At 44.2% G+C, this 20354-nt stretch overlaps 1 protein-coding gene across 4 annotated transcripts; it reads left to right on the top strand.

The window, feature by feature from the left end:
- The first annotated feature begins 352 nt into the window (after window positions 1-352).
- Window positions 353-20354, top strand: LOC308115192 (pituitary tumor-transforming gene 1 protein-interacting protein). 4 transcript variants are annotated; one of them, XM_080472587.1, is made up of 10 exons: window positions 436-481; window positions 698-771; window positions 4481-5015; window positions 6576-6816; window positions 7062-7108; window positions 8322-8430; window positions 10930-11044; window positions 11306-11371; window positions 14167-14213; window positions 19942-20354. In XM_080472587.1, exons 4-10 carry the CDS (start codon window positions 6711-6713, stop codon window positions 19989-19991), a joined length of 540 nt encoding a protein of 179 aa, XP_080328713.1. In that variant the 5' UTR covers window positions 436-481; window positions 698-771; window positions 4481-5015; window positions 6576-6710; the 3' UTR covers window positions 19992-20354. The 4 variants fall into 4 exon arrangements, with proteins under 4 accessions (XP_080328712.1, XP_080328714.1, XP_080328715.1 ...); XM_080472586.1 differs by lacking the exon at window positions 4481-5015 and having other exon boundaries at window positions 353-481; window positions 6699-6816; window positions 19942-20349; XM_080472588.1 differs by lacking the exon at window positions 4481-5015 and having other exon boundaries at window positions 430-481.

The following is a 20354-nucleotide window of genomic DNA, read 5'->3' on the forward strand; positions in this document are numbered from 1 at the left end:
CTTCCTAGTAGTGATTCCTTTCACCTTTCCTATCCAATTTTCCTGAAGCCCTTGGATGACGTCACAGGGTTAAGGAAAGGTGTGAGGAGGCTTCCTAAACGTCTCTGCTCATCAAGACACGTTGCCCATCAATGTCCAGAACAGATTTGTAAAAAGAAAAAGTATAACTTAGGCTCCATTTACACGACAACGTTTCACATGACAACACCGAATCCGTTTAAAAAAAAGGAGTGTGTTCACACTGCAGCAGAGACTCTGACACTGAGACAATGATGTAGTTAGTATGCAGGGCCGCATGAGGGCGCTGTTGCTGGATTTTAAATGAAACTGCACAGACGTGTGTGCAGAGAACAATACACTATAAACTATGGCCGTTTTCCAATACCCATACTTGTCCATACTTGTGCTCTCATGTACCCGTGAAACGTCATCAGTGGGAGACCAAGTACTGATCCAGTTCTTAGGCCGTTTCTCACTGAAGGTACGTCCCACTTGTCCCTTTTATCTCCTGATCTATCAACTTCTCCTTCACCGTGGAAGTGTTTTGTGTGTCGGCCATGATAAGGACTGTCTGAATTCTCAATAAGCAAAGGAAAGGAGGCTCGTTGTTTCCTTTAGAGCCTCCTTTAGCTTAGGAACCACTGATGCTTCCTTTATCAAAGGAGACCAGCTCATGCTGCTCCACAATTCCTTGCAGCGACAACATTTAAAGGGACCCGCTCATCCCAGCGTTCAGGGAAACTCTCCATGTCGGACAAAGAAGCAGATCATGTAAGTTACCAAAACAATAATCTGCCTTGAACAACTTTAGATCATATAAAACCCAAATGCTCTTTTTGTAGTTCATTTACAGAAACTTGTAGTTCTTTCCCCGCCATGTTGGACATCACTAACTTCATTATTAACCACATTATTATGATGTCACTCAGTGAAAGTGCTGTTCGACTGCCACATCACTGTGATCACCTTTCATTAACTCCTTTAGGAAGCCTCCTAACACCTTTCATTAACTCCTTTAGGAAGCCTCCTAACACCTTTCATTAACTCCTTTAGGAAGCCTCCTAACACCTTTCACTAACTCCTTTAGGAAGCCTCCTAACACCTTTCACTAACTCCTTTAGGAAGCCTCCTAACACCTTTCTAAATTGACAGTTCAAAAATGAACTAGTTCATAGTTAATTTTTTTCCAATATGTTGCTGTGAGCTGTTCCCCTCAGAATACTGGTATTTCTCCATTGTTGCACCCATTCAGTCCTCACTAGCAGCAGCTGCAGCTCCCCACCACGACAGTATATTCTCATAAACATGAGGGAAAACTTGCTGCTTGAATGGTCTTTATGAATGAGGAATCATTAAAACAAAAACAAAATCAGACAGTAGTCCTTAAGGTGCAAAGGAAGATATACCAGGCAGGTTCTACAAACAAATTACAACTTAAAATAGTAAAACCCTCAAGGAATGTTTTAGTTACTCACACATACCTTGAAAGGCCAGCAGGGTTCAATGAGCCTCTCAGGTTTGATGTTGACGTTGTTGAGTTGCTTCTTTAAAACCCAGCGGGCAAAGTTTATACATAAAGGTAAGATGTTTCCCACCTGGATCATCACTGACCTTTTCATAAAATCTAAGTTATCATACGAAGATGAAGTATTAATGGTGGAGACAGAGTCTGAGGTAGAGCTGCTGTCTTCTATTTGTTTTTGCCGCGATGCTTCACATGTTGATGACGTTTGCAGCGGTGTGACTCTGTGTCGGCTGCTGTGGCCAGATTGGCTGTTTTCCTCCTACATGATAAGGCCCGTTCACGATGAGCTTTAGCCGGGTTTTCTACTGGAAGGCTCAGGAATCCGGGACCTCTCTAAAACAACATTAAACTGTGAGAGCACCGTTCACTAACAGCAGAATGAGCGCCGCTCACAGAGACGGTCATCAGACAGAAATACAGAACGTTCAGTTCAGTTCACACTAAATATGAACGAGTTCATGAAGGAGCGTTCACTGAACTCGTTCACTGAACTCGTTCAGGCACAACACTGGTAACAGGCTCCTCGCCTCCATCAGTCTCTGCAGGAGGGAATAGCGGCTGTGAAAGAATCTTTCCACCTCGGGAGCCGGATTAAATACTTTGCAGATACAGTGCATCCACACACTGGCACCGTGTAAACAGACCCCCCAAAAGTGAAGAAAGTTTTGCGGATACTCTCGTATTCGTTGTCGTGTAAACGGGGCCTAGAAATGAACCAACCTTCTGTGGTCTTGTGAGATCCCAACATTACATTCATAAAATATATGGTCTGTAGTTTAGATTTGTCTATTTCAGAAGGAGTCATTGATCTCAAATCCAAAACGTTTACTCAAGAATCAGCAGAGGGAAATATTCCATTAAGAACCTTAAAATGATTTTCTTTCACTTTGGGTGGATCTGGAAATTTGAAAAGCTTCGATCCTCAAATCTTCTAAGAAATATTTTTGAATAGAAGTTTTAGATAATGACATTGGAAAGATAAACATATTTCGAATAGCGATAGTGCTTAGTTTACAGTCACCTAAGCTGTGACCATTCACCATGAGTGATGGGAGGTCTGGGAGGTCCACTAACAGGACTGCCTGAGGTATTGCACCAACAACCTGGTTATACTCACGTTCATCAGTTATGTTAAATTTAACACTGAAATGTTCTAAAGTTAAAATATTTCCTGTACAGTCCAGTAAATGTAGCACAGACCAAACTCCCTTCTCAAGCCAGTTTTGTAGAAATATAGATTTTAGTTTTTATAGTACCTATCTACAGTTCCACAGGGGGGTCAAGTTGGGACTGAAATTATATTTGTAAATTAGTTTCCAATATAATAAAACCGGTTGTTTACAGGAGAGGTTTTTAGGTCATTGTCACATCTGAGAAGAAATCCAATGCCTCCTAGTTTGGTGAATATTTCATTTGGGAAATGAAACGAGAGACGTTCGGGATGTTTAAAGAATTCCCTCCACCAACTTATTTTCATTTCATTTCATTTTCATTTCATTTATTAGTTTATTTGAACGGGGCAGTGCATACTGACGAACAGACAGAGCTCACTTCCATCTGCAGTCCCATGGGGTAGAAACATACCACCAAATACAAACATACATAGTTACTATAACACGTAATACACCACATTAAAAGATATGACACAATGCACGAGGAAACATACCACATTACCAAACAGACAGTGCAGCATTTAAAAAACTTTACTACAACTATCCCTGAAGTGCTAAAGGCCTTATCACAAAATCCAATAGGAGCCACACACTCCTCCCTCCCCCTCACACTCGTTCACACTCGTTCACACTCGTTCACACTGGTTCACACTCGTTCACACTCACCTCCTCCTGATGAAAAAGATGGAAATTAAAAGTTACCTGTCCCTGTGTACTAAAACTTCTCCTTGTGGTCACTTATCTGGCTGACTGAGAAGAAATGCTTTAAGTTGTCTCCTGAATGGGACATATGTGGAGCTTTGTCTTACGGTCACTGGTGGAGTGTTCTAAGGAGAACAACCCTGGATGGAAAGAACATTCTGTGCAAATGTGGACCTCTCAACCCCCCCCCACTGTGGATTGGTCGAGTACTAGTGTCTCTGTTCTTTTCTAATGAATTCATTAAGAGGTAGTGGGCCGGGGCGTTCAACACTCTGTACACAAGGCAATTAGTTTAAAAAAATTAGATTTTCAAAATTTAAAAGATTGAATTTTTCTATCAAGGCACGTACATGAGAAGACTGAGGCTTTCGATCAAGTATCTTGACAGCTTTTTTATATAGTTGCACTGATGGTGCTGTTAATATATTCAAGGTCTATCGCCTTAACACGACCTTCCTCATATTCCTGAATCGTAGTACCCTTTGTGATATAATGTGTTTCACCTTCCCAGATGTAGTTAGAGTTAGTTTGATTAATAGCTTTAATTGCGTCTTGAGGAATCGACTGTGCATTGAACTGTGTCGAGGAACAAACGTTCCGTCTCGCGTCGTTTCCAGCAAATGTCTTCAGCCTTGCGTCATTTCCGGCGAGTTACTTCGTCTCCGCCACTTCCTGCAAGTTTTCTTCCGTCTCCGTCGCATTCGGTGGGTTAGTTTCTGTGTACGTCACTTCCAGCGCGCCAGCTTTCCGCCTTGCATCATTTCCATAGAACGGCCTTCCACCTTGCAGTATTTCAAGATGGCGGCAACCGCCATCTTGGATTTCCCCACTGGCATCTGATGGAATGTTTTGCGAAATTTAAAAGCAGTAAATACGTGTTTTGGGCCAAAAATGTAATAAAGTGAAGAAATAGTGTTTCCAGCCAAGGGAAATGTTTGAAACCATCGAAGTGACTTAATCTAACTTAATTAAGTTTGAACAGTTCAAGTATAACCTGCTTCTCATCACATATACATTTTTTTTCTCCAAAATCACATTCTTTTCATGTGTTTCATGTGTTTCATGTACTTCTGAGCTGCAGGCATTGGGCGAAAGGGATTTGTCCAACTTCATACACCACCCCATACACCACCCCATTCCTCAGGATCCTCCACAGACCACGGAGCAGCAGGGTCATCTTCCTCTGCATAGTTACACGGTCAGCTGCCTGGTTTTGGTGACCCAGTAAAAAGAAAAGAACAAAACCTTACCACCCTGACCTTCTGATGACACGACTGCTCCAGAGCTTCCAACTTTCATCCACAATAAACATTTGAAGCGACTGTAACCCAATCTGTGGATTGTCCTGAGAACGGCTCTGCCAGTGACGGAGCAGAGAGGAGCGTCTCAAAGCTGAAGCTCATCCAGACCTACCTCAGGTCATCGGTCATCCATGGGACCGGATCGCCTCGCTGGTCCTGCAGTAGTCAGCATCAACCAGGAGATGATCAAGCAGCTGTCGTATGACGACATCATTGATGACGAATCAAAACGAATAACTGCATAATCGAGAGAATTCAAACATGATTCTGCAACGTATGACACAAGGATTGACTTGTGAGAGTCCTTGAGTTACAGTAAGTCGACGCTTTTGGAGCTTCTGTCAAGGATCTCAGCAAAGCTCACCAACAAAGTGACAGACACCCTTTAGATTGTACTTTGGGTTGTTGTCCGTGACAAGGCAGACTTTTATTTGCTCCACACATTTGGGATAACCTATGATGAGATTCTGCTGAATATGCAGCTTCACAGAATCAGACTCGTCTCGGATTGTCTCCTCATCCAGGCCGTGTACAAGTTGTTGCAGACAACGTTGATTCTGATATCTGGTCGCCGAATGGTCTTCAGACAAAACGTGTTGGCTTCCATGCTCAGTCAAGGAAACAAGGAATCGAGTACCATCCATGACTCATGCAAAACTCAAAGGCTAACAGAAAGGTGAAATGTATGACGGGGATCTGCCAGGTCTTCCTGTTAAACAGTGTGAAGGCCCAGAACAACCTGACAAGCCACCCCATGCAGCACAGCGACCCCCTGTGCCTTGGAGAGGTATCGCCTTGCAGGTTCAGGTTTCAGATCTTATTTTTATTTACACCACTGGATCCCGTGTCCCCAAAAACAATGGTGTACAACCAAAGCTTATGTTTCTGTCACCGATATCAGAGAAGTTAGGGCGGATTTTATTAATTTCCTCGGCCTGTCAGCGGCCATCAGGAATATGGTCACTGTACTGTACAGTCACTACAGAGGAGCTGTATAGTCACTACAGAGGGGCTATAGAGTCACTGCAGAGGAGGTGCTGTACAGTCACTACAGAGGAGCTGTAGAGTCACTACAGAGGAGCTGTACAATCACTATAGAGGGGCTATAGAGTCACTGCAGAGGAGGTGCTGTACAGTCACTACAGAGGGGCTGTAGAGTCACTACAGAGGAGCTGTACAATCACTATAGAGGGGCTGTAGAGTCACTACAGTGGAGCTGTAGTCACTACAGAGGGGCTGTAGAGTCACAACAGTGGAGCTGTAGAGTCACTACAGAGGGGCTGTACAGTCACTACAGAGGAGCTGTAGAGTCACTACAGAGGAGCTGTACATTCACTACAGAGGAGCTGTAGAGTCACTACAGAGGGGCTGTAGAGCTTCATGTGGCTACAGAGTAGCAGGTTACAGACCAGGACAGATGGTAGGAATTATACTTTGAAAGTTACACAAACCGTTACTCCCATCATACAAAGACCTGGTTGTATGTGCATTTCCTTCATTCTACTCCACATAAAGAGGAATTCGCAGTCATACTTTACATTCAATGATTTTAATTCAACCTTACAGACGTGCAGGATGAAGACTGTGGTCTTCCTCTCATGTGCAGTACATAGAACCATCCAGCAGGTGTCTCTGTTGGTCTGTATTTCATAGCATGAACATGATTTCAGACCTGTCAGTGCTCTATGTGCATCACAGCGTCTAATGCTGTATGTCTACACGTGTATCTCTCTCTCTCTCTCTCTCTCTCTCTCTCTCTCTCTCTCTCTCTCTCTCTCGATGTGTTTGTGTTTGTACCCCTGGTGTGTCTATGTGCTGAATCTCTATGCTGAGATTCTACGTCCTCTATGTCTACACTGGCCCTTCTCGTCACAGCGCCCTCACCTGGTGATGTGTGAAACCCGGACGTAAACATCAGGATGGTGTCGGAGTGAAGCCGTGGTGTTTTTACGGGACGATCAGCAGAGTTTTGGACACTTTGACGCTTTTTCCCTGCAGTTTCAGTTGAAGATGTTTTGCAGTGGCAGGATGGCGGCGAGCTGCCTCTACACCGGGCTGCTCTGGGCCAGCCTCCTCGGCCTGGGGCTCGGTCAGACCACCGCTACACCTCCCACCCGTAAGTTGGAGCTCCGCGGTAAAAACACGCTAATGTGAGCTTCTCCCGGTGTGTCGGTACGGACAAGGACTAACACCTGTGTGTGTGTGTGTGTGTGTGTGTGTGTGTGTGTGTGTGTGTGTGTGTGTGTGTGTGTGTGTGTGTGTGTGTGTGTGTGTGTGTGTGTGTGTGTGTGTGTGTGTGTGTGTGTGTGTGTGTGTGTGTGTGTGTGTGTGTGTGTGTGTGTGTGTGTGTGTGTGTGTCAGCCTGCTCTGCTTACAGGACCTGTGACACCTGTGTGCCCCACGCTCAGGTGAGCTCCATCGCTCCAGGACAGGAAGTGTGTCTGAGTTTTAATGGCGTCCTTCACTGGAAGTTCCAGTTTTCCTGCAGCAGTGAGGCTGTTCCTCCTCCTGTTCCTCCTCCTGCTCCTCCAGCAGGAAGAGGAACAGCCTCGCTGCTCTTCCCATCCGCCCCCACCTGCTGCTGCAAACATTCGTTCCTCCACCAGCAATAACTCCACCACATCGTCATCGACACGGTCAGAAGTCTGCTCCGCGTCACAATATAAATGTTCCTGTCGTATTCTCAGTGAAGGAGCTTCACTGGTTCACTGAAGCTGCTGATCCTCCTCGGTGTTTCCATCAACCCTCGGGGGGGGGGGTGACGGGGGTCAGGTTGGAGAGGGATGGTCTCCCAGTACCCTGCTTTACTCTGAGGTGTTTGGAGGTGAACCATGTCCCTCTGAGTGAAGACGCTGTCCTTCTCTGATGTCCTCAGACCTCTCATCTCATCATTCCATCCTGCAGGCCCGATTCAAACCTCCAGACCAAGACTCTCATATTCAAAACCAGGTTCACCATCTGCTGCCTGTCATCCCTGATTACTCTGCTGGTTTGAGTAGTTCTTTGTATTGATTAAAGTCCAGAAGCTCGATGCAGATTGTTTTTTAATGAGCTGCTTTGACTGGCTCAGTAATACTTGCAGTTTTTTCACTTCTATTATACCTTCTCGGTTGTTTGTTAGTTTCTCTACACGTGGACCCTCCAGGTTGTCCTCGTGCTCGGCAGAATAAAAGTCTGTCCATGTTGGATTAAACTCAGTTTAATCCAGGGGAGGTTTGAAACTTAAAATTTGTTCCCTGAAGTGAAAGTAACGCAGAGAGATGTGACCCTGACAATCCACTAAAGCCTTCCTCACCTTGAACAGGGACGCGTGGGAGGAGTACCTTTTTAAAATGAGGAGGAAGAACTGTAAAAAAATACATGAACAAACAGGAAGTGTTTGGTGAACCAGTAACCAGTTTATTGCAGTGAAGGGAAAAGTTCAACCTGACTTTATCTCTCTCTCTGTGTGTGTGTGTGTGTGTGTGTGTGTGTGTGTGTGTGTGTGTGTGTGTGTGTGTGTGTGTGTGTGTGTGTGTGTGTGTGTGTGTGTGTGTGTGTGTGTGTGTGTGTGTGTGTGTGTGTGTGTGTGTGTGTGTGTGTGTGTGTGTGTGTGTGTGTGTGTTCTCCCTCTCCCTCCAGTGTCTGTGGTGTTTTACCTCCAGTAACTGCACAGAGTACCCAGTGCGCTGGCTGATGCCCCCTGCCTCACTGTGCCCCCTGTCTCAGGCCCGCTGGGGGGTCTGCTGGAGTGAGTGACCCCGTCATGACCACCACTGTGACGTCTCTTCACACGGTTCTTACTCACACACTGACCAACACGGCACTTTACACACCCCAGATACAGATAAAACTCAAACCAGTGGGAGATGTTTAAACGGAGCCCAGTTCTTCTCTCAGGAGTTAAAACCACCGAGTACTCCTCATGTCTTCTTGTATTTGTCTACAGTCATGGACGACACCAACCACAGTTTTAGTCTCACTTAAAACTTTCCTTCGTTTCCGTGCAAACACATGTGGAGTGCCTCAAGAGAATGAGCGAGCACTATCAGAACTTACAGAGGAAATTCCAAACAATATTAATAGATAAAAGTACTCAGTTGGTATTTTTATAGCCCTAAAGAAAGCTTTTGACCTGATAGATCATAACATACTCTTAAAAAAAATACAAAGATATGGGATCAGAGGTTCTGCTTTCAACGGGATAGTCTTATCTATCAAATAGAAAACAGTATGTTCAGTTGGATAACGGGTCCACGTGTTCGGAGTTCCACAGGTATATGTGCTGGGACCAGAGTAGTTTCTGCTGCACATCCATGACTTATATTTAGCTTCTGAAAAACTTCAGTTTGTCCAATTTGCAGACAATAAGACAAGTTAAGGATCTCAATCATCAGTGAGATTAGAAATTAAATGTGTTTGCCCAAAATAGACAATCTCTAAATATATTATAAACTAAAATGATGTTCTTTGGGAAAGGTGACATCAGTCCGCAAATTAAAATTAAAATTGACAACATAGTCACTGAAGGAGTCTATTAGGGCTTTTCCACCAGAAAGAACCAGGATCCAGTTCAGGGCCGGTGCCAGGTCCAGTTCTTAAATGAGCACCGCCAAAGAACCGGTTCTTTTTCCACCGTTAACGGAGCCAAGTGGGAGCCACGTTATTGTGTCACTCCAAAACGTGATACGTCACTGATCTCACCAATTTCACGCTGACAGCCTCAGACAGGAACCAGGGGACGGACTATATTCATCGGTTTCATCCGGGTCGCTCCATCTAGTCTGGACTGAACCTCTGATGCACCAAAGAACCAGAAAACATTGAGTCTCTTCGTATCTCTATTGGTGTTTTTACACGTCCGTCTTGTTTTAGTCCGGAGCCCCTGAGTGGAGAGAAAGAAAAAAAAAATAACACGTGAATGAGCTTGGGGCTTATTTTTCAACATTTCAGAAGTCCATAGTGAATTTCTGCTCCTTTCACTTTATTTCTGGAAGCGTCTGAATCAAAAGCTTCAACATGGAGGAATGGAGGTGTAGAATGATAGAACGCTGCTCTACAGCCGTTTCCATGGCAACCTACGTAAACAGTCTGATTAAAGTTCTCTTTCACATGAAGCCGTTAAAAAGCTCATTTTATGGCTAAAAACTCCCAAGTTTTCATTTACAGTAGTATGTAGTTTGTTTTTAAGTTGCTGATGAACCAAAAGTATTAATTATAAAGAAGTTCTCTGGGTAGAAAATAATAAATGAGTGTCTCATAGTGAAGAGCAATGCAGCCTCATGCAGACCTCAGCCTGCGGTCAGAACGTGATACCAGACCTGGAAGTGAAGTTAGTTACAATGATGTTATGATGAAAAGAGTGAAAAAAACAACAATGGAAAACTGCGTCTAAATTATATATCTGACGTAGCTGACTGACAGGAGGAGCTCTGCAGCATCTCGAGAGCCGCGGCTCCGCCATCGCGGATTAAATTATCTCGTTTCCTCGTATTATTTACTTCAGGGAACTACTTATTATCTTGTTCCTGCACATTTTTAAATTAGTGTTTCTCTATAACCACTCTGGGGCTCCGTGTTCGCTGGAGTTTTCAGAACGCTGGTTCAGCGTAGCTTCCGCCTTGTCGGTGGCGATACCTCCAGCGATAACTCCGCCCCCAGCTGATCACATGTCTGACCCCAGTCTGGCTCTGCACCAAAGTGGGACCAGCGTAGCAGCAGTTTAGCCCCTGATAGGTCGGGGCTTTGGCGGTGGAAAGACTAAGAACTGGTGCTCAGTCTGGCCCTGGACCAGTACCTGGTTCTTTCTGGTGGAAAAGCCCCCCAATGAGAACACATTTCTTGTTGTAACTCGATCATAAAATTAGTTGTAAACTACAGATTACATAAATAAAAATGAAAACAACAGAAATTGTGGCTCTGATGCATAAATGTAAATATCTCCTTGATAAGAAATCTTTTTATACCATCTACTGTACCCACTTAACATATTGTGTAGAGGTCTGGGGAATTTAAGATAAATGTAACTCTGAAGAAAGTTAAATACAGAAACAAACCATAAGACTTGGGTGTGGGGAGGGGAACACACACACGCCCTGTTTCTCCAATGAAAAACATTAAGGACCCGACACTCTTCAAACAAATCTACTTCTTTTCAAAGTAAAACACAATCTTCCACGAAATTTTCTCAAAATGTTTTGTGTGTCTCTGTGTGTCTCTGTGTGTCTCTGTGTGTCTCTGTGTGTCTCAGTGAACTTTGAGGCCCTGATCATTGTCCTGGCTGTGCTTTGTGGGACCATCGTCATCGGCATCATCATCTGCTGCTGCTGCTGCTGCTGCTGCTGCTGCAAGAAGCGTTCATCCCGGTGAGTCAAACTGTCCAGCTTTTCATTGTGTCCTCTCATTTGTCCTCTGAGCTGTGAGGTCCCAGCAGAAGACGAAGTCTTGTGAAGCTGCAGAAGGAGTTCTGTGTGTGGAGGGGTCCTGTCCTGCTTGTGGACAGTGTTTATATACTGTATTTATCTGTGAGCTCTTTACATCCTCAGAAAATAAATCTTATTTTCTCACCTATTGTTTGTCCTCCAAACTGACTTTGTTGTGACTGTGCTTGTGTTTGTGCTCTGCAGTCCTCATAGAGACGACGAAAGCTTTACCAGGAGGAGGGACGAGATCAGACAGCGCTCTGAAGAAAGGTGAAGAGTTCAGCTTGGGCTCAGTACACAGAAATAATGTATTGGATGAGCTGCAACTCTGATTGTTCTCACATTAACGCATTATATATTTCCTACTGCAGACTGAACACACTGTGTGTGTGTGTGTGTGTGTGTGTGTGTGTGTGTGTGTGTGTGTGTGTGTGTGTGTGTGTGTGTGTGTGTGTGTGTGTGTGTGTGTGTGTGTGTGTGTGTGTGTGTGTGTGTGTGTGTGTGTGTGTGTGTGTGTGTGTGTGTGTGTGTGTGTGTGTGTGTGTGTGTGTGTGTGTGTGTGTGTTTTATCAGAGATGTATGTTTGGTTGGAGATGTGTTTAGAGATTAGTGTAGCAGCACTGTAACCAGTTTAAAGTGTTGCATATCAGCCGACCTGACACGTGTCCTCCACACGGTTCAAACGGTCTGCTCCACCTGTCCTGCACACCTAAAGGACTTGTTTGCTCCTCGCCTTACCAAAGCTCCCCCTAGTGGGGGAACATAAACCCTGAACACATGGTCAGTCAACAGGGGGGCACACACGGGCAACATGAATAAGCAAACAACAAACATATAAAACATGAAATGGCTCCAGATGGGTTCGTAGTTAGAAATGTGTTTAGAGAGGAGTGTGTTATTAGAGGGGTGTGTGTGTGTGTGTGTGTGCCTAGAGATGAGTGTATGGTGAGAGATGTGTCTGTTTGGAGGTGTGTGTATGTGTCTCATTACATGTTACAGACCTGGAAGGTCTGTCTTCGGGTTCGATTTCACGTCTCAGCTTGTCCAACGTGTGGAAGTGTCCTTGAGCAAGACACTGATCCCAATGGATGGACGAGGCACCGCAGCTTGCGTGGCAGCCACCTCCTTTGGCGTGTGAATGAGTGAATGTGATTAACAAAGGAGCTACTCAAGCAGTTGAAAAGCGTGAGACAAGTGAAGTCCAGTTACTATTCACAAGTGGTTCTGAATCCTTCACACAATATTATCATCAGTGATTTTTAACTTTTTTATATCGTGTTGGATGGAGCCAAACACTGGCTGTCGACCTCACTGTCCTGCGTGTGTCAGAGGTCAACCAGTTCAAAAACGTTAGTCTCCCATAAAAGCAATCAGAAAAATCTATTTCCTTTTGATGAAATCACAAATTCCAACATTCAAGCCACAATGAAAGTCCACATTCTGCCGTTAAACTGTTGGAGGATTATTCAGCTGGTCTAAACACCTTCCCAGTGATCTTCAGGACGTCTTCATGAGATTCAGATTTCCTCTGTTCGGAGCTCCGGATCCATGAACTCAGTTACTGTTTTCTTGACTTTATTCACACTCACTTATTATTGGTCTCTTATGTGAAGCACTTTGGCTTCAGCCACAGCTCTATGTGAAGTGCTATAGAAATAAAACTGACTCGACTTGACTCACTTTTGGGAGAAACTGTCCTGAGATTTGATGATGTGTATATATAAGATACCGAGCAGATTACTTTGAGTTCAGAAAGGTTTGCAGAACCTCAGCGGACTTGGAAGTAAAGCTGTTCCTGTGTTTTGTAGGGATACTCCTCCTCTGTCAGCATACTGGGTGTTTCTGCCTCTCAGTACAACACTTGCCACTTCCTGTCATGTCGTCCTTCATCGTCCTCAACAAAAGGCCTCTTGTATATTCCCTGCAGTTCCTCCGCTCACATCCCCAGACACCCGGTGGATTGTGAAGCTGAGCAGCTGCTCTCGAATGTGGCCATAAATAAAGTGTGTGTGTGTGTGGGGGTGGGTGGGTGGGGGGGGGGGGGGGAGCACAGACACTCCATCAGTCCGTCATCAAGGTTCGTTGTAGACATGAGGAGATGCTCCGTCTTAAAGCTGAGCTGAGAGTCTCACAGCTTCACGGTTCCCAATAGCTTTCAAAAGTTGCTTTTAAAAGTAACTAAGTTACATTACAAGTTGCTTTTTAGTTACTTTCAGCAGCTGCTGACAACACCTCCCACCGCCTCGACATGAAATGACAACCGTTTTATTTCCGGGGGGGTGGGGGGGTCTGCAGTGGTGTTATTGTTGAAATGTTAGAATTAAAGTGTGTGTGTGTGTGTGTGTGTGTGTGTGTGTGTGTGTGTGTGTGTGTGTGTGTGTGTGTGTGTGTGTGTGTGTGTGTGTGTGTGTGTGTGTGTGTGTGTGTGTGTGAGACTTACTGGTAATGTGATTACTGGTTTGGACATAGTAACACGTTAGATTACTCGTTACTGAAAAAAGTGTTCTATCAACAAGGACGTCACTGGTCATGGTCATGTCAACATGTTCATTCCACAAAGTGGATTCTGAGACGTTTCCATTCACTGTGTGTTGGTGCTCTGCATGTCCACATGTCTGTCCAATGGAAGACTCCTGCTGAAGTCCAGTCCCGTCCACCAGTTAAATGTTACTGTGACCTTTTGACTTTACTATGTCCTGATGAACGTCCACATTTTCCTCTCCTTTGTTTTGTTTACGTCATGTTTTCTTCTGTTTTTTAAAAACTGTGATCAGAAAAGAAATTTTTTCTGAGACAAGTGCTCCAGTTTTCTGCGCGTGTGCAGATAAAAAACTACAGTAATGAAGTATTGAATGTAAAAGCCTCTGTAAGCTTTACTTCATTATTCACACAGACAAGATCCAGACAGACAGGAAGTTACTTTCAAAATGAAACAAGTAAAAAAGACATCAGACTGTTTTTGTGTGTTGTGAGAGTGAAATAAAAGTAGAGGTCACCGAGTGTGATGCTGAACTAGAACTATACTCCACACAGAAGAATACTCAGTATCTCCTCTTGTCTTTCAGGAAAGTGGAACAAAAAGCTCGACATGATGAGATCCGCAAGAAGTACGGTACGTATGTGTTCGCAAGGGACTCCATGTCACCTGCTCCATGTATGAAGTGGGTAAAAAGGTTTGTTTTATTCATAAAGGGTACAGATTTGGGTTTTAGACTGAAGTAGTTTAAGTTTGAGAATGAGTGCAGTACAAGTTGAACCATGTTGAAGCCCGAGCAGAGCTGGGCAAGACCCTATTGGAATGCAAGGAATTATTATTATTATTATTATTATTGTTATTATTGTTGTTGTTCTACTTTTATCTACAGTAACTGCTGCATTGACAGCCTCAATGTGTTCAAACCTTCGTGAAAATTTACACGCCAGAAGTCGCAAACCATTTTTAATGTTATGGTCGTTGCGCATGCGTCTGTGTCTCCATAGCGCTCCCGACAATGTTTCCACATTTATACCATCGACTACGAGCAACACATTTAACACATTTCACCTACATCACAGAAAGTTGGTAGACATATGTAGGACGTGGAACCACACAAAAATGCCGTCTTGTCTCTGTCCTGTTTCTATCCCGTTTCAGTCCGTCCCTGCCCAGGTTCTCAGTCCTGTCTCTGCCCTGTTTCTGTCCTGCTTCTGCCCCATTTCTGTCCTGTCTCATGCCTTTTGTGTCCTGTTTCAGCCCTGTCTCTGTCCTATTTCCATCCTGTTTTGGCCGTGTTTCCGTCCTTTTTCTGTAATGTTTCTGTCCGTGATTTATTTATTTTTGTTAAACTTTGTTTGTGTTTTACAGGAATTGTACAAAATGTACATTTTAACACAATCGTCCAAAACAAGGTCACACTGAGTACCTGTACAATTCCTTTAAGAAAAAACTAACAAGATAGAAATAAAAAATCAAACAAAACAAAAACAAAACACACCAATCAATCATGAACAAATTAAAAAAGTGTTACAATGCAATAACCACATGTCCGGAATGAAGAAGGAATACATACAACAGGAGAACCTCCAGAGACAGATTAAAGAAAAACACTGCTACTAATCTGGGACAGAGGTCAAGTTAATTTGTTTAACAAGTTGAAGCAATGGATGCCAAGTCTGCATACGTTTTCCAGAAGAGCCATGAAGTGTCATCCTTATCTTCTCAAGTTTAAGAAAATATAAAAGGTCCCTCAGCCAATGCGTAAAGGAACGGGATCAGGAGACGTCCACTTCAGCAAAATCACCCGTCTTGCCAGAAGTGTCTTAAAAGCAGAAGAGTCTGCTTGTGAAGAGGACAGGGGGGGGGTCCTACAAACACCCCAAACAGTGAACCAAAATGGTTTGGGTCTATTTTCCTCCCAATGACTTTTGAGATAAAACTGAAAATTTCAGTCCAATTGTCCAATAGTTGTGGACAAAACGTTTGAATGAGATTTCCCGGAGAGTGTCGGCATCTGTCACATGTGGGTGAGACGTTGGGATATATTTTCGATAAGCCAGATTTTGTTTAATAAAAACGATGGAGAACCTTACACTGTATAAGACAATGTCTCGCACAAATAGAAGACCTGTCAACCCGTTTTAGAATCCGGGACCATAGCTCATCAGATATAGTTTCTCCCAGATCCCCCTCCCAAAGCACTTTAACTGACTTAAGAGAGTCTGAACGTATAGCCGATATCTGGTTGTAAATAAAAGATATAGAACCTTTTAAACTTGTAAAGGATAAAAGCAAGGACTCCAAAATAAATTCCTCAGGTAAAGTAGGAAAGTGGCTATGAACAAAACTGCAAACTTGCAAGTATCTGAAAAAATGTTGCTTTGGAAGAGTATTTCAAGCAGAGTTGTTGAAATGAGGCAAAAACATTAACAACATAAAGATCTTTCAATGTCCTTACACCATGGGTGGACCAAACCAAAAAGGCTTTATCAGTGAGAGAGGGAAGAAAAACATGGTTTGCTGCTCGCGGGGCATTATGTGAATCCATTTGTACACCGAAAAAACCTTTCAATTAAGTCCAAATCTTGAGAGATACTTTGACAATACTATTTTTAGAGTGTTTTTTTGTTGGAGATTGAATAGGTGAAGGCTGCAAGAGAAACAGGATTAACTGAATTCCTCTCCATGACTAACCAGTCTGGAGACAGAACAGTTTCAGATTGAAGCCAATATTTAAAAGTTTTCATATTAGAAGGCCAATAATAATATCTAAAGTTAGGTAAAGCCATACCTCAGCACAATTTAGGTCATTGTAAATACATTTTGGACAGTCTGGAAGTCTTTTTATCCCAGAGGAATTCTGCAACGATCGTGTCTACCTGATTGAAGAAAGAACTAGGCAACAAAAGGGGAATACATTGTACAGGAATGTACAGGAAGCGGGGCAAAACGTTCATCTTTACACAGTTAATACGTGCCACCAAGGATCATTTAAGTAGAGAAGAGCGTTCAAGATCCTCCTGAACCCTCAGTAAAAGAGGAGAAAAATTCATCTTGAACAGGTCTTCCATTTTGGGTGAAATTTGGATTCCAAGGTGTGTGAAGCTATCATGTGCGATTTTAAAAGGAAAACCACGCAGGGAAGGAGCATTAGTAGATATACTAAGAGGAAAGAGCTCACTTTTGCTCAGATTAAGCTTGTAGCCTGAAAGTGGTCCAAAGTCTGAAAGTAGATGTAGAGCAGCCGGGATTGATTTGGTGATATCTGAGACATATAGTAGTAAATCATCAGCGTATGAAGATACTTTGGCTTCTAGACCATGCCTATATATGCCAGTAATATTCGAATTGGTGCACCCTTGCTTAGTTGAGCGATAAAGAAGGAAATAATCAGTGAGTGGTATTTGTTTGAACTGAAGCTAGTGGATTTGAATAAAGAAGTTTGATCCAAGATATAAAAAAAACATCCCCCAGGCCAAATTCTTTGACCGTGTACAACAGGTAGGGCCACTCCACACTTTTCGGCATCTAAGGATATTAATGCCTCCTGTGAGCTGCTCGGTGACGCATTATATATTATATTGAACAGACTACGCAAATTAGAGAAAGAATGTCTATTTTGAAAAAAGCCAGTTTGGTCTGGGTTAATGATATTTGGTAGATGAGTCTCGAGACACAAACCCAAATTTTAGACAGCAATTTAAAATCCACATTCAAAAGCGGTAGGAAGAGCAGCAAAGGGGATCTTTTCCTTTCTTAAGAAGAAGTGAAATTGTGGCTTGAATGAGTGTTTGAGGCTACACACCAGAAGTAAACGATTCGCTGTACATGTCCAACAACAAAGGAGCAAGTTTATCCTTAAGTCCTCCAGACTCGCAATAGGAGATGTTGTTGGTCCAGGTGAGGTCAGCAGAGATGTGCACACCAAGGAACTTGAAGCTCTCCACCCTCTCCACCTCCTGCTCTTTATGCAGAGGGCAGAGTGCACCATGCGTGTGGATCTTCTGAAATCCATAACTAGTTCCTTGGTTTTGCTCGTGTTCAGGTCCAGGTTGTTGTTGAGACACCATCTTGTCAAGTGCTGGACCTCCTCCCTGTAGGCTGAATCGTTGTTGTCCGTTATCATTCTTACAATGGTGGTGTCGTCAGCAAACGATGGTGTTGGTGGTCTGGATGGGGGTGCAGTCATGGGTGAAGAGGGAGTAGCGGAGGGGGCTGAAGACACACTCCTGGGGTGTTCCTGTGTTCAGGATGAGAGTGGAAGATGTGCGGTCTCCCATCCTGACGTACTGGGGTCTATTGCTCAGGAAGTCAGTTTCACTGTCAGTTTCTGGGGAATGACCATATTGAAGGCTGAGCTGAAGTATACAAATAGCATCCTTACATTCGTGTTTCGCTGGTCTAGGTGAGTAAGGGCTGTATGTAGGGCCTTGATCACAACGTCCTCTGTTGACCTGTTTGCTTGATAAGCAAGCTGGTGTTGGTCCAGGTCAGCAGGGACAGCAGAACTGATGTGAGGGATAAGTCTCTCAAAGCATTTTGCTATGATGGGGGTCAGAGCGACCGGGCGGAAGTCGTTCAGGTAGCTCACTGTGTTCTTCTTGGGGATTGAAATGATGGTAGAGGTCTTAAGGGTGGCTATTCTCACATTGACCCTATGCAGGGTCCTCACCCTCACCTGGTGCTGGTGCAGCTGGATGGGGGCGTCGGCCTCTGGTGGAGTAGACTGAGGGGCGGCTCCCAGGTTGCTACTCCGCTGGTCAAAGCTAGAGAAGAACCAGTTCAGTGTGTCTGGATGAATGTTGTTGGGGGAGGGTGTTGATGTGATGTTGTTTTTGTTGCCCATAAGAGTCTTGAGCCGCTGCCACATTGCTCTAGAGTTGTTGCTGTCAAAGTGTTCCTGGATGCGCTGGTGGTTTTTGCGCTTGGCCTGGTTGATGCCCCTCCTCAGGTTGCTCCTTGCGCTCCTGTAGGCCTGCTGGTCCCCTGATCTGAAAGCGGAGTCACGTGCCCTGAGGAGGACCCTCAGTTCACCGGTGAACCGAGGCTTCTGGTTGGGCAGCACTTTAACAGTCACAGAAGGTGACGTAGGTCCATCCAGGTCCGTCCCCTCAGCAGGAAAACTCCAGTCTGTGATGTCAAAGCAGTCCTGCAGAGCCAAATTGCTTCCTCAGTCCAGACTCTGTCTGTCTTTGTGGTTGATATGCTGGTGTGAGACACAGGGACAGATGGTCGGAGAGACCCAGGGGATGGCTTGGCAGGCATCTCTGATGTTGCAGTAGATCTAATGTGTTTTTCTCTCTTGTGGAGAAGTTTACATCTTTGTGGAACTTGGGTACGCCAGACTTTAGGTTGGCGTGATAGAAGTCCCCAGCGCTATGACGATGCCGTCTGGTGGTGCCCCAGTTTGCTGGTTGATGGCGAAGTGTAGCGTCTCCCTAGCTAACCTAAATCAAGAAAGCCAATTTTGCCGTGGTGTGCCATTAGCTCAGCTCTGCTGTACTGTAGGCTGGCAGTCGGGCAAAGCAGAATAAACACAATGAAAACAATGAAAAAGCTCCCAAAGTGTGAGGAGCTGTGAGCCGCAGCGTCGATGCACGCCGCCATTTTGTCATAGAAAGACCAAGGGCAGTGGTGAACTCCAGCTTCTTCTACCTCAGAAGACTTGTGACGGTAAAGACCATTCTCGCACATCAACACTTTGAGACAGTAATCCATGCCTTCATTACATCTCAGGTGGATTACTAAAACACACTTTATGTTGGAGTCAGCCAGTCCTCCCTCCAGCTGGTCCAGAACGCTGCAGCACCTCTTCTGATTGGAGCACATAAGAGGGAACAGCTCGCTCCCATTCTGGCTTCTCTCCACTTTTAGAATTCCTTTTAACATTCTTTTATTTGTTTAAATTCCTGAATGGTCTTGTGCCAGCTTATGTCCCTGAGCTGCTCTACCCCTACACTACTGACGCCTCTGGTCAGCTGATCGGCTGCTTCTAGAGGAACCGAGGTCCAAACAAAAGCTCTGAGGGGACTGAGCTTTTTCTGTTGCAGCCCCTCTGTTGTGGAATGAGATACCACTGCCCATTACTCTCTTTTTTAATATTATTGTTAGTCTATTTATTATGTAAAGCACTTTGGCTTCAGCTGCAGTTGTTCTTAAGTGTCCTATAAACAAAGTTGATTTGACTTGACCTGTTTTGGTCCTATTTCTGTCCTGTCCTCTTCCGGTCCCATTTCTATCTTGTGTCAGCCTCGAGTCTGTCCTGTCTCAGCTCTTTCTGTCCTCTTTCGGCCCTGACTCGGCCCTCTGTTTTTCCGGTTTTGTGTTTTTTTTTCAGTCCTATTTGTTCTCTCTCTCTCTGCAGGTCTGGTTGGAGACACTGACCACCCATACAGCAAGTTTGAAAACGAGTGAAGCTTTTGCTGGAGGACATCCACAGGGTCAAATCTTCTGTCATATGTTCTCTTCCAGCTTGCAGCGATTGTTTTCCTCACTCAAACTACGAGCAATGCTTAGAGCCACTGATGTCATTTACGTCCATCAAATCTCTCCAGGATGTCCTGTATCGCTGTGCTCTTAGTTAGGAGGATGAACCCTCTTTTTAAATCTTCATCAGCTTCCTGTTTCTGAAATGATCTCCTCTTGTACTTTCATATTGATAATATATATCTTTGCACTTGTACATAATGTGTTGATTTTGGATTGCAAAGTGATGATTGTAATGAAAAGAAACCTTCACATAAAAATAAATCTGTGCTCTTTTAATGCCTTGGTCTG

This window comes from Lipophrys pholis (genome assembly GCF_963383615.2).
Source record: "Lipophrys pholis genome assembly, chromosome: 9".
NCBI classification, from domain to species: Eukaryota; Metazoa; Chordata; class Actinopteri; order Blenniiformes; family Blenniidae; genus Lipophrys; species Lipophrys pholis.